Raw genomic sequence first — 14,072 nt, 5'->3', positions numbered from 1 at the left:
TGAATTCAGCTAATGGCGAGCCTTTTAGAGACGGGCGGGGCTAAATGACCGCCAAGCGCTGTCATGTGGACAAAACGAGCGCCCCTGTTCGCCACCATGAGCAGAGGGGTGAGTACCCCACACAGAGCAGGCCTCCAGCCGACGGCCAGCCTCAGATAAATGGGAGCGAGAGCTCGGGACGCTGTGTCCAGTCTCCTTTCGACCGCCTCGGACCATCCTCTTCTCCGATGTCTGTGCGGTGGTTGCTGCCTGTGCTCTGGGCTCTGTCCGCAGAGGCCGACTTCTTCCAGTTCGACAGCATTTCTAATGTCTCCTCTTACTATTTTAATTACATTTATTGCAACATATGGGAGGGGGACTGTCAGCCGAACCAGGACGATGCTACACAGCAAGGTATAGAGACTGAGCCGAGTGAAATAATGGGTAGTTTTGAATGAATGATTTTGTGCAGGCTAACGAAAGATATTATGTAATTGTTAAATTTACCACAATTTCTAGCCTGTGCAGTGTAAATGTCACTGTATTGTTTGTGTTCTGGTTGTTGATGTGACAGTTCCTACCAGGGACCTGTGGGCAGGTTTTCCTCAGGACTACATCAGCCTGCTGCATCAGTGGTACTGTAGTCTGGGCCAGTGCTGTGAGTCCGGAGACTGCAGGATAACCAACAACATCACAGGTAGAGGCTGTCTGCTTACATGACCCACTGCATGCGCGAACTCACAGATCATGTTTCTCACAGGGATTTTTCTTTTTAACTCAGTGTGTGTGTTTCCTGTTGGCTTTTTTTTTTATTGTAGTTATACATTTACAGCTCATGTGCAAGAGTAATAAACGTTGCTTTATAAGCCTTACTTTAGACTCTGAAATGGCCCTGTATACAATGGACAGGGCAGCAGATGAACTGCTTTCAATGAAAATACAAATTTTCATAAAGTACATTTATTAAAGTCTGAACTTAAGTACAATTTTAATGTACTTAACATATTAATTCCATTGTCTGCTCCTTTATACTTCCACTCCGCTGCATTTTGGAGGCAAATATTGTAGTTTTTATGCACTACATTTATTTAAAGGTGCACTATGTAGTTTTTGGGAAGAAATGTATAATCAGAAGACAAAGATCTACATTGACTGATTTGTTTTTATGCCGAAAACAAACTAAATAAACAAGCTCTTAATTTTCCTGACTGAAGAAACAAACTGACCTTAAGGGACAAGACAATTTCATAAATCAAATCAAATCAAAAAATTCATTTATATAGCCTTAAATGAACCACATTAGACTCTGAATTTGGACCAGAGCAGAGCTGCTGGTTGGCTTCAATGAGCTGTTGTTGAGAAACTTTGGAAATTGAGGTGTTAAGATGTTCGTAAATGCCAATCAAAGATGAAGAAGGCTTTCACAGTGCTTTGTTCTGTTGGGGGCCTGTTGCACGAGCAGTTGCACGGTCCATAAGAGGAAAGCAAGGTTATTTCCATTTGTCAGCTGTTCATACTTTTAGTTATTGATTGCTATTTCACATAATGTAAAAATATCAGACATTGAATATTTTCACGAATTACTGAATATCTCTGCTTGACTGTAGTAACAGTCCAAGGGATGTTTAGACTGAGTCTGAGCCTTCGAGAGCTTCTCAACTTTAATATAGTTTCAGTTGCTCTAGCTACAAACAGTATAAAGAATACTGTTTATTATAAGGCTTGCAAGATTATGCAAATGACACCAGCTATATAGGAAAGGTAGATTCGCTACATATGTCCAACCTGAGACTTAAAAGAGCCCTGCATTTTTAGTCTTCAAATGTATTTGCTGGTGCATCACATACTTTGAAGAGACACATTAATATATACTGTAAAACTAAGTATGTGCTGAAACCTATTTTCTGTGCAGGTCTGGCGAAGGACCTCCAGACGAAGCTCCACGGGCAGCACCTGGCTCAGTCTGTGGTTCTGAAAGCCATCCAGGGTTTTATCAACAACCCCGAGTCCAATAAGCCACTGACTCTCTCCTTCCACGGCTGGTCTGGCACCGGCAAGAACTTTGTGGCCCGGATCATCGCAGATAACCTGTATCGTGACGGGGTGAAGAGTGAGTGTGTCCGACTGTTCATCGCCCCGTTCCACTTCCCACACGCCAGACTGGTGGACACGTACAAGGTGAGCCGTGAAGAGCCCTCTTGGCACAGAGTTTGACGCTCTGTGCCAGGGTCATGCAGGACATGTTCTCGGAGGCCCACTTGCTTTAGTCAGATGTTTAATCTGTGTTTTGTAATTCAGCGTATGATAACGTTTAGTTTGTTCAAATCAAACATACAAGTACTGACATACTTGGCTTTTTGGAACCCTGTGTTTGTCCAGCCAGGACCAGCTTACCTGGTCCCCTCCAAACACAGTTTAACAGAGTCACTGCATCAGATTACAAACTAATATTGACACAGTATTATTACACATATTGACTCCTGATTTAACAGGGTATAGTACACATGATAACCTTTAAACTCTTACTATCAAAATGTTCAGAATCTGTTAATATTGACATTAATTCTACCTGTCTTTGTAAGGTCTCCCTTCTAAATGAGATTTACAAGGTTAAAGGGTGGTAATAAAAATAGATTTCCTTTCCCTCATGACTAAAGGGCAATGGAAATGTGTCTTGTAAATGGCTTAAATGATTACACACAGTATAGGAAAAGGAAAAACACAGAATTTTGACACAGAGTAAAAAGGTATTAGTAATAAAAAAAATATATGCATATACAATATGTGCAGGAATACAAATCCTTCTCTACTTCATGATGGAATGATCTATTATTTTTAAGGTGCTTTTGCTATAGACACTTTAGTGATTTGCAGCTGTAGTTTGGATCCAAGGGCATTCCATGAAACCATAAAACAGATTTTAGACTTGTCCTGTGCTTCAATCAGGAAGGCTTCAATAAATGGGTTTAGCACCTATGGGTTTCAAACCTAATTTAAGATTCTGATCCCCCCTCTCTGTATCCAGGGCCAGCTGAGAGAGGCGATCCGGGACATGGTGTTGCGCTGCCCTCAGACTCTGTTCATCTTTGACGAGGCTGAGAAGCTTCACCCAGGCCTCATAGATGCCATCAAACCCTACATGGACCACTATGACAACGTAGATGGCGTCAGCTACCGCAGAGCCATCTTCCTCTTCCTGAGGTTGGTTTACACATCAGGCACTGATGTCTCCGTTAGCTCTTTTCATGGATTTTTTATGTTTTCAATAACTCATGTCCGACTTCTACTGACAGATAATCTGCTCAGTCAAATATAGAAACACATTCTCCACTTCAGTGGTATGTGATATGATGAAGGAGAGGCTTGTGGTCACTATGGATGCATTTAAATAATTATTAATAATCATTAATAATCAAAAAATCAGCAATAATTGTCGCAATAATTACAATAATCTATCTCTTGTTGAGTATGATGTTCTTTTGGTTTTAAGGGTAACTCCAGCAATTTTACACATTTAAAGTGTAAAAAGTGCAAATGTGAAAAAGTAGCATAAAGCCTTTTGTGGCTCCAGAGGAAGCTGCATGTAATCTGATAAATTGCCTCCAGTGATGTCACTCAGTAGCTAAATTGCATTGTGGGTAATGTAGGTGCCAGGTTTTGAAAAGGAAGAAAAATGGGTGGAATATAAAAGGTAATATCTCTGGTTCTGCTGTATCGATTTTGATCATTTGTTTTTCAACTGTGGAAAAGGTGGAAAACCTGGTGCCTACATCATCCACACTGACTGACATCACTATAGGCAGTTTTTTAGATTACGGATAGATTCTTCATCTCACAGATGCATCCAACCGAACAAAAAGTAATCAAATCCCCCACAAATGCAGAGATTTGACATCATATTCTTTGACGTGCTTGTTGTGTCTGCAGTAATATAGGTGGAGCAACTATCAATGATGTAGCGCTGGACTTCTGGCACTCTGGTCAAAATCGAGAGGACATCGGTATGGAAGACCTGGAGCACCGGCTACGCGCTGAAACTATGGAGTCTCAAGGTAAGCTGCTCCCACGTCCTATGCATTGTAATATAAGACATCTAGTGGTGAAACTTTAATTGTGTAAATTTCTAAGCATTTTTTCCGTATGGCTCTTCTTCCCAGGTGGATTTGCTCAGAGTGAACTGATGTCCGGCCACTTGATCGATTTCTTCGTGCCGTTCCTGCCTCTGGAGTACCGCCATGTTAAGCTCTGTGCACGGGACGCCTATGCAGCACGAGGTTTGGAGACGGATGAAGCTACGCTGGATGAGGTGGCCAAGGCGATGCTATATGTCCCCAAAGAGGAGAGACTATTCTCTGCCCAGGGATGCAAGTCCATACCCCAGCGGATCAACTTCTTTCTCCCCTAGAAGGAGACACAGACAGAGACCTGGAGGAGGTGTAAGATTGCTTTACCAGCCCATCTGCATACAGAGCCACAGAGGAGATGTGTCTACTCTGCTCTGCTCTGCTCTATGTACTCCCCCACCCGGTCCCCAAAGATACAAACATGTGTCTGTCCAGGTCCCTCAGAGAAGGTCAGGCAGCAGGGCAGATCCAGAGGGGGAAGCAGCACGACCCACCCTGCAGATATGAGAAGTGTTAGACGGTCATCATGTGCAGTGTGGCTGCTCTACCTCACCTGCCCGGTTTGAATCAAGACTGAGAGTTGAAGAAGACAGTGTTAGTGGTTGTGCAGTGTATGTCACAGAGGAATACATTTTTATCACACTGTTTATGTCTGTTCACCTTTGCCAAACTCTGAGTTGCACTTTTTTACGTTTAGATAATGTCATTCTTCATGTGTTAGTATTTGCATGTCAGACATTGTGCTTGTATCAGCATTATTTATTTATTTGGAGAGAGCAGTGGAGTTGTTTGAATGCACATCGGTGCTACTGTAAGCCATTAGAAAATATTAAACCGCACTGTGGTGTGAAGAGTATGGAGTGTGTGGTGCTGTGATGCAAATGTTACTTGAAATCTTTCCTGGGAATGTGTCAAAAGCAATGAATCATATTTGAAAGTTAGATTTTGTGTGTAAAATATGTTTGATGACTTTTAATAATGTATTTTTTATCGTCTGTAATTTGATTCATAGAAACATATTAAATGTCTGGATATCATCATCTTTACTTAATATATTGCTGTTAATTTGGGGGCATAGTTCACAAATCTATGTTTATTCATTGCTTTATCTCCACAATTCATGCATTCCCTTTCACATACTCTCACACTGGTCTGAGTCGGTCTGCTTTAGTGACTATAGCTCAGAGTCACATCACAAGAAGAACATACGAAGAAATGTCATAAATGGTTTTGAGAAAATAAACACCCACAGTAAACCAACAAGAGTTGTTTTTATTTAATGTAATAATTTGAGGGGATTCAGTCTCAGCTTTGCATGATGCCTACCATTTTTCTCTTTCTTTACAGGGACTATGTGGAACAATTCGTAGCAATTTACACGTATTAACTTTTTATTGCGGATGATTTAAGTTGTTTAGTGCTGTTAGAGTGGATTTCTTTGTAAAGGACTCGGGTCGGATTTTTCGCGACAGCCCCATGGATGTCCTTCATGCACGCTCTCGAGTGCCTTGGCTCTCTGCTTCGCTAACACAGAGAGACAGCAGGTAATGTTAGTTTAGAAATGGAGTTTGTTAACATAAACTAATGACTGGCTTTCTGCACAACACAGAAGTTCCACAGAGACCCTTTAAATGGTGGAAGCACATCATGCCAGGGGTGGTAAAAATAACAAAAAAATCACTGGTTTCAACTTCTCAAATGTGAATAATTGATGTTTTGGGTGTGCCTCCATGTGCATAAATGGACTACCTTTAGATTTTACATTAAAATTGTTGTAGGCATTTTACTGTCAGAGTTGCTGTTAATGAAAATAATTGGTAGTTGCTGACCCACACAAGTCTTAAAAGTCTCTCTCCACTCAAAAATGAGTTTTGCTATTTGTTACTTCACTTGGATGTTTGAGAGGAATGATGCAGAGTCGGACACTAGAGGGCTGTTTTCATAATGTCTCTGTTCTCACTTTAAATCTGAGTATTTAAAATGCATGAGCTTTATTTTGTGACATCACAACTAGTTTTTAAGATAATATGTAACCTAAAGAAGTGGGATTTGAGATTTGATATTTCCAAATCACATTCACGGATTTTTCAGTGACATTGGAGGCATCTTGTAGCAGTTACACTTTTGGTTTGCACACTCATAGAAAGAAGTAATACACGTGTTTTCAACCCTTTTCATTTTCATTTTCTTTGTTTTTTCGTTTTATTCAAAACGGAGTATTTTTATATTTCAAACCATTTCACGAGACAATCCTCAAAAATGAACAAATGTGTTTCTCATACGTCGAATTATTACATTTAGTTTGCTTTCACATACATTAAAAACAACAGATATTAGTGATTTGACGCTGATTTATCCATGTTACAGCGATTTCCTCCCTTTATGATTCACCCACGGCGCATCAGCCTTCCTTGGGCGTGTATCAAGCAAACGCGTGGTCTGCTCCCATTGGCTGCAGCGATTATTCGTTCGGATTTCCTCTCCTCCGATTGGCCGAGAGCGGTAACGCTTCCTCATTGAGGATCTCAGCCGCCGTCCAATCAGATTCAGACATCTGTTCCGAGGCGAGAGGAGAGCGGCGGCAGCGTTTTTCCACTGTAACCTGTATGAGAGGACTGGACTGACAAACAGCAGCTCCTGCACGGTGTAGAGAGACTATTCACAGTTATTAATTATCACAGTTTGTTCGTCTTGTGTTCGGCAGCGTGTTCCAGCTCGTCACCATGACAGCTCTGTCGCTGCTCCTGCTGGCCGTGTCGGCCGCATCTGTCCTGGCCGAGTCCTCTGTGTATTTTCGAGAGCAATTTGAAGACGCGGGTGAGGTCCTTCACACAGAAATGCTCCTTCATTATGTAACCGTGTGGTCGTGATTTGTTGAAACTGTACATCTGTCGCATAGTGCAGCACTGAATCGATGCCTGTATGGTTAAACCGGTAGCTATTCAGCATGTTGGTTGGTTGGTTGGAGTGATTTTTCTGACATGACATCTTATAATTTTGCCTCCGTTTATGTGATGCATTGTCTGCCTAATTCTTCATTTGAGATGCATTTATTCTACATGGGCACTATTCATCTTTTGACCCCTCTCCCCTCCCTTCCTCTCCGTCCTCTCCATTTCACCCCCAGCTATCATCTAACCATGTCTGCCTTCCCACCCCCCACCCCCCCCTGCTGCACATCTCCCCCCACTGGTCATTCACTGCTACCCCTCTTTTCCATCATCTGTCCTGTTCTTACATCTCCATCTTCATATTAAACACTATGCAGACTGCCCCTGCGGCGTAACACACTCCCAGTGCACCTGCACTGATGCATCATCAGTGGTGGATTAGGGGCCTGTGAGTGACTGCTGTGCAGCTGAACCTTTTCTTGTTTGTGCAGATGCCTGGAAGAGTCGCTGGGTGGAATCCAAGCACAAGACCGACTACGGCAAGTTTGTCCTGACTGCAGGGAAGTTCTATGGAGATGCCGAGAAAGACAAAGGTGAGTGGAAAGGTATCCACCCGATGTGGATCTGTGGTCAACACCCACATTGTTCTCTCATTGTGTTGGGTGTTAAGCTGTGCTTTTTACAATATGGGTGTGTATCCTCTGTCATCTGCGGGGTGTGACGAGGAAGTTTAGAGAGAGACATTTCCCTATTTATCAAACAATCATGTGTAAGGCGTCTGTGTAGCTCACACCCGGATGAAGGTCGTTGCTAATAAAAAGTTCAGATGACACGGAACTACTGAGTCTATAAACTCGTATGTCAATATTGTTTGTGAGATTTCACACAAATGAGATTACTCTGAAGGTAGGGCCTCCTGCAGGGATCGACCGATATGCAAGTTTGTTTGTTTTTTTTTTTGTTCAGGGCCGATGCCATTTATTAGTAATCAAGAAGACCGATAACCAATTTGGAATCGATATACATTAGTAGATAGAATACCCATTGTAATATAACTAAGTCATTTCTCATTTCCTCAAGTATTGTACTGAAGTAAATTCTGAGGTACTTGAACTTTCCCCTTTTCTGCTCCTTTATACTTCCACTACGCTACATTTTGGGGGTAAATAAGTACTTTTTACTTAGAATAAACTGTCTATCAGCTGCTGACAACACTCACAGTGAAATCACTGTGGGTGTTGTCAGCGCCTCACAGTTGTTCCATTATTTACTGTCTGTTTAGCAGCCTCTGCATGACATCATCACATCAGGCCGTCTCTCAGCTGTACAACTTGAGAAAAGACTTCCCACATTTAAGCTAACCCGTACAATTTTACAGAAACATTGATGAATTATAAAGCTGGAACTTCCCTTCATACATTGCAATGACATTTTGTTTCTTTTCACTACAGGTCTGCAGACCAGCCAGGACGCCCGCTTCTACGCCATGTCGGCCCGTTTTGATGACTTCAACAACCAAGGCCAGTCTCTAGTCATCCAGTTCACAGTGAAACACGAGCAGAGCATCGACTGTGGTGGTGGATACATCAAACTGTTCCCCTCTGGCCTCAACCAGGAGGAGATGCACGGAGACTCAGTCTACAACATCATGTTTGGTGAGTGTGTGGATAGTTTAAGACTCTGTTTCTTATGTTTATTCTTCAGTGATAATAGTACATCTTCTTCTCATTATGTTTCCACACAGTTTGACAGTTCTTAATTATGGTGTATACTCTGACAAATAGGCATACATGAAACACCAGTGACTCACTTTTCTAGAAACAATGTACAAATTTTGTCTGGCAAAGTGTATTTAATGGCTCTTTTTCATTTTAGATGGATTTTAGACATTGCTTAACCCCTTGTGTTTGCAGTGTCCACTCTTGACTCGCAGATTAGATTCCACATTTTTACTTATTTATGTATTTGTTTGCCTGCTCAGGTCCTGATATCTGTGGCCCTGGCACAAAGAAGGTTCATGTCATCTTTAACTACCAAGGCAAGAACCATCTGATTAACAAGGACATCAGATGCAAGGTGAGACATGTTTACTTTGGAAACGGTAGACGTTTTTCTAATTCTGAGCTATTAATAATTCCTGGTGCAACAAAAAAGTTTGTTACGATTCACTAACATTTTGTAATAACACTGCTATTGTCCATCTGAGCATAAAACCAAACCGACAAGGAGATGCTGAAAGTGTTTTGCATTATAAAACCATTATATGTAAATCAGCCATGAATAAAACAAAGTCAGAGGACAGCTGCGAACATGTCTTTTACACCTTGCAGGATGATGAGTACACCCACTTGTACACGCTGATCGTCAACCCCGACAACACCTACGAGGTCAAGATTGACAATAAGAAGGTCGAGTCCGGCAATCTGGAGGATGACTGGGACTTCCTGCCTCCCAAAAAGATTAAGGACCCTGAAGCCAAAAAGCCAGAGGACTGGGATGACAGGGAGAAGATTCCCGACCCCGATGATAAGAAACCAGAGGTCAGTCGGGCAGCTGGAGCCACACTAGAGTTCTGTATTTTCCACAATCCATTTGGGCCCATTGTTCTAAGTTCTACTCATTTATTCATCTTTGGCTGTATCTTTTTTGTAGGAGTGGGACAAGCCTGAGAACATCCCAGATCCTGATGCCAAGAAGCCTGATGACTGGGACGAGGAGATGGACGGAGAGTGGGAGCCGCCTATGGTCACTAACCCTGATTACAAGGTAAACAGCGAATGATAATGGTAATTAATATACGATAATCAGTCAATAGGTAGTCTGACTCTCTGGATGCAGACTGTTGGTATAAGCCTGCCATTGGCCGTGTAGGTCGAATGCTTGAAAATGCTACACACCGCAAGGGTAAATTACCCTCACTCTAACCTAATTTCTAACGGTACGAACATAAATAAGAAAGTGGGGTTTTAGCCATTTTAATATAAGGACTTGCCCTCGTGCAAATATTCCACCAAAACAAGTTCCCTCCAACATTATTTAGCAGGGGCACCGACGCTGTAATTTGGCTTTTCACTACCCAAGTCGATTGTCATTGGTTTGAATAAATACAAACAAACCAGAGTGTTTTTTTTTTTCTCCTATTGCAATATGACAATGGGGTCAGCCAGATGTTTCTCCAGCACTGACACAGTGTGGATCTGGAAATACGAGATTATTCTCTACTCCCTATTTGCAATTTAATACTATTACTACTATTCTATTAATGGCATTTTATTTGACTGCAGTATTTGGGTATAAAACGTTTGCCCTTGAAGAATTTCCACATGGGAAGAAAAAATATATTTTCCATTCGATAGATATGATAATTACAATTGTACAACAATACAAAAATAGCTGTCAATGAGGAATAAGGAATTGATCTGGGCCTATTTCAATACAAGTAAAGCTTGAATTTTAATTTCGTTTTAAAGAAGATGGAGCATATTTGTTGTTAATATTCACATTCCTATTTCTGAAGAACTTCTAACACTAACCACACTTTCTGTCTCTCTCTGTCTGTTTGCTGTCAACAGGGTGAGTGGAAGCCCAGAGAGATCAACAATCCTGCCTACAAAGGCAAGTGGATCCACCCAGAGATTGACAACCCGGAGTACACAGCCGACTCTGAGATCTATAAATACGACAGCATCGGCGTGATTGGACTCGACTTGTGGCAGGTAAGAAGATCCTGAAGCTGACTGACTGATTAATGCAGGCTGAAAAACTAGTATTTGACTCTCATTTCAACTATATCCATCCAGGAATAGGAACATTTTTACATGCACAGTGTGTTGGTGCTTATTTTCGGTTAGAGCCACTGCAAAGTTTTATGTTTGAGAGTCAGTGGGTGAAAAATAGTTTGTTGTCAATTTCCAGTGAAGATAAATCAGGATTAAAAAATGTGGCTTTTCTTTTATTGTATCTGTTTGCATTAAGTACCTGATAACTTTTTTTTTGTTGATGCAGGTCAAGTCTGGTACCATCTTCGATAACTTCCTGATCACTAATGACCCAAACCTGGCGGAGGAAGTAGGCAATGACACGTGGGGAAAAACTAAGGTCAGCCCAAAATTTATTTCTTTTCAAAACTCATGTAAACATGCATCCTGAGCATTAATTTAAGTATTTTGTGGTGTATTTATAAGGAATTATATTTGTATATCTTTTTAATTTGCTTTCTTTATGTGCATCCTCTCCAGGACGCAGAGAAGAAGATGAAGGAAAGCCAAGAGGAGGACGAAAGAAAGAAGCGTGAGGACGAGGACAGCAAGAGGAGAGAAGAGGCAAAGGAGGAAGACGAGGAGGAAGAGGAGAAGGATGAGGAAGAGGAGGAGGAGGAAGACGAAGACGAAGAGGAAGAGGGGGAAGAGCCGCAGGAGGAGGAGGAGGAAGAAGAGGACGATGAAGGCTCAGACTCTAAACTCAAGGATGAGTTATAAACTCCATGCAGGAACTGCTGAGAAAGCAAGCAGACTGTCTGTGTCAATGAGCCATTGGAACGAGGCTGGAGATGATCGACCCTCATGACTGACACCCAGGGGTTGGGGTGGGGTGGGATGGGGTTTTTCATTTCTTTGTTTGTTTACAACGCAGGGAAGTAGGTGGAAAAAAAGGGCAATTATTGTTCTGTTTCCTGTTTTCATGTGCATTATTGTTATTGTTATTATTATTATTATTATTATTATAAAAAATGAAGATGTCATAATGAATGTCTAGACAGGAAATAACTAAATTGTTTTCCACTTTATACCCAAGAGAAATAGAGAAATCATCATTTGTGTTCAGCTAAAATTCTGGGTTTTTATGAAGTATAATGTTGTGGTGACATGAAAAGAAGCTATATTTGGTTTGTGGATGATACCATGAAAATATTTTTTGTTTACCTCATGTGTTTGTCTTATCAGTCAGTCATGTTTGTTTTTTGTTTGTTTTTTTTAAAGTCAGTTTTGTCACTCACGCTCCCCTTTTTAAAAGCTACGTCGATCTTAAAAAGGATTCCACAGGGTTGGACATCGTTACGCAGGTTAGCTTGCCTGCTCTTATTTAAACCTCTCTGATTCAAACAAAAAGGATAATAGCTTGGGGATAGGAGTGCATCAGGACTGACATCATATATTTGACAACCTGTTCTAAAAAAAAAAGCTGTCGTCTGTAGGATGGTAATACGGGGTGCTTTAAGAGGAAATCCTTTGCATAGTTTTGTACTGTATAGTTAACACTTTTTCACTTCAATGCACATACTGTAGTCTTGTGTGTCTAAATAAACTGTGCTCAATCTCAGATGTACATTAGGAGCACTCCAGTAGCAGGAAAGCTTCCATTCATTTAGTTCGCGTTCACTTTAGGTTTACTTGTAGTCGGTGTGTACACAACCAGTCTCCTCATTACTGATGCTAATATATCTGCACTGCTGTAACCCAACACACTGTCCCGCAACAGTCTGAAAGATGATCCTTTTGTAAAAGACACATTTTGTACTAATGGTAGTAATTGAAGTGGGAAGATTTTCATGTTGCTGTGTAAAAAACAAAACAAATCAAAGACAGGTGTTCTTGTCCAATAAAAACAACCAGGAGAAAAAGAGCGGAAGTCTTCCTCAGTTTTTGTTTTGTCCTACTTGAAGTGACTTTCCATTTTGAATGCCTGCATTTACATGGATAGTAGTGCATATGTATTTGTTTTTTACTCCCATTATTTGTTTTCTCCACAGCAGAAGTGGAATTTAACATTTACAACCATTGTTGATGAAGGTTCTCAGTCATCCAGGTCATGGTAAATCTAAGTGCTGGACTTGTTTCAGTTTCTTGAAGACGTTTCACCTCTCATCCAAGAGGCTTCTTCAGTTCTAACTAACGACTCTGAAACATGTCCTTAACGACTCTGTAAGGAAACACCCACACACAGTTTAAAAGCCTGCAGCTCCTCTCCAGTTAGTTAGAATTTATAACCATTGTGTGTAATTTCATTTCATGCTACTTTAAACCCTTATTATACCTTTTATTCTACTGCATTTATCTGAAAGTTAGTTAGTAGTTATTTTTGCACTATCTGAGAAAACTGTGTCCGCCTTACGGTAATAATAATACTTTCACTTACGCAAGATTTCGAATGCAGTATTGAGTAATGAGTATTTTGACATTGTCGTCAGGCACCACTGGTCTCATTGACGACACTGAGGTCATATCCTCAGTTTTTTTTCTTGGACTTCAAGGATTTTAGTAACCTGGGGCATTAACTTCCTACAGTTGAAAACTTACACATGGTAAGTCTTTTATTTTATAGACTCAGTCCACCATGTTTATACCCACTGACAAGTTTCAGGCCAATAGAAAGATATAAACAGTGTTGAAGTCATCTATGAAAAGTCAAAGAGATGTTACAGTATCACTTTAGTAAAACCCATACGAAGTACTTGAGTAAAAGTCTTAAAGTATCTGATATTAAATGAATTTGATCTATTTTATTAATCAAGTATCAAAAGTACAAGTAAAAGCAAAGTATGCATATATTAACATGAACACTGTGTAGGGTCGACCGATTTCCCACCACCATTTTGGCCTGATATTCACCATATTTCTGATTATCAGTGTCAGTGTTTTCTTTTATCTGATCTCTAATTAAATACATTCATTTAAAAATGTGCCAGTCTGGCTCTGATGCAGCAAGTAATCAGCAAAGTCACTAGAAACTAAATTTATCAAATGAATGTAGTGAAAAAACTAATGAATAATGTAACTAAGTACATTTACTTATGTACTCTACTTAAGTACAATTTTGAGGTACTTTTACTTTACTTGAATATTGCTATGTTCTGTTACTTTATACTTCCACTCCACTACATTTTGGAGGTAAATATTGTACTTTTTACTCACTACATTTATGTGATGGATAGATACAGATACATAAGTACAATATTGCAACTAAAATGTAGCGTAGCAGAAGTGGAGGAAGCAGAAAATGGACATATTTGAGTAAGCACACGTAGGCTACCTCAAAGGATTCATGATTATTTTATTTCTGGTGGTGTGAATAGGTCTTG

General features: G+C 40.6%; 2 protein-coding genes across 2 annotated transcripts; both read left to right on the top strand.

Annotated features, from left to right (window-relative positions):
• The first annotated feature begins 19 nt into the window (after positions 1-19).
• On the top strand, positions 20-5,366 carry tor3a (torsin family 3, member A). Its single transcript, XM_073476890.1, has 6 exons — positions 20-393; positions 554-676; positions 1,892-2,157; positions 3,005-3,180; positions 3,907-4,031; positions 4,137-5,366. Exons 1-6 carry the CDS (start codon positions 45-47, stop codon positions 4,382-4,384), a joined length of 1,287 nt encoding a protein of 428 aa, XP_073332991.1. The 5' UTR covers positions 20-44; the 3' UTR covers positions 4,385-5,366.
• Positions 5,367-6,641: 1,275 nt separating this feature from the next.
• On the top strand, positions 6,642-12,616 carry calr (calreticulin). Its single transcript, XM_073477006.1, has 9 exons — positions 6,642-6,920; positions 7,486-7,587; positions 8,446-8,649; positions 8,976-9,070; positions 9,325-9,534; positions 9,647-9,760; positions 10,567-10,710; positions 11,000-11,092; positions 11,233-12,616. The coding sequence occupies exons 1-9, from the start codon at positions 6,827-6,829 to the stop codon at positions 11,470-11,472; spliced, it is 1,296 nt and encodes a 431-aa protein (XP_073333107.1). The 5' UTR covers positions 6,642-6,826; the 3' UTR covers positions 11,473-12,616.
• Positions 12,617-14,072: the final 1,456 nt, after the last annotated feature.

This window comes from Pagrus major, chromosome 11 (genome assembly GCF_040436345.1).
Source record: "Pagrus major chromosome 11, Pma_NU_1.0".
Classification (NCBI taxonomy): Eukaryota; Metazoa; Chordata; class Actinopteri; order Spariformes; family Sparidae; genus Pagrus; species Pagrus major.
This window is presented reverse-complemented; position numbering and strand designations above follow the sequence as displayed.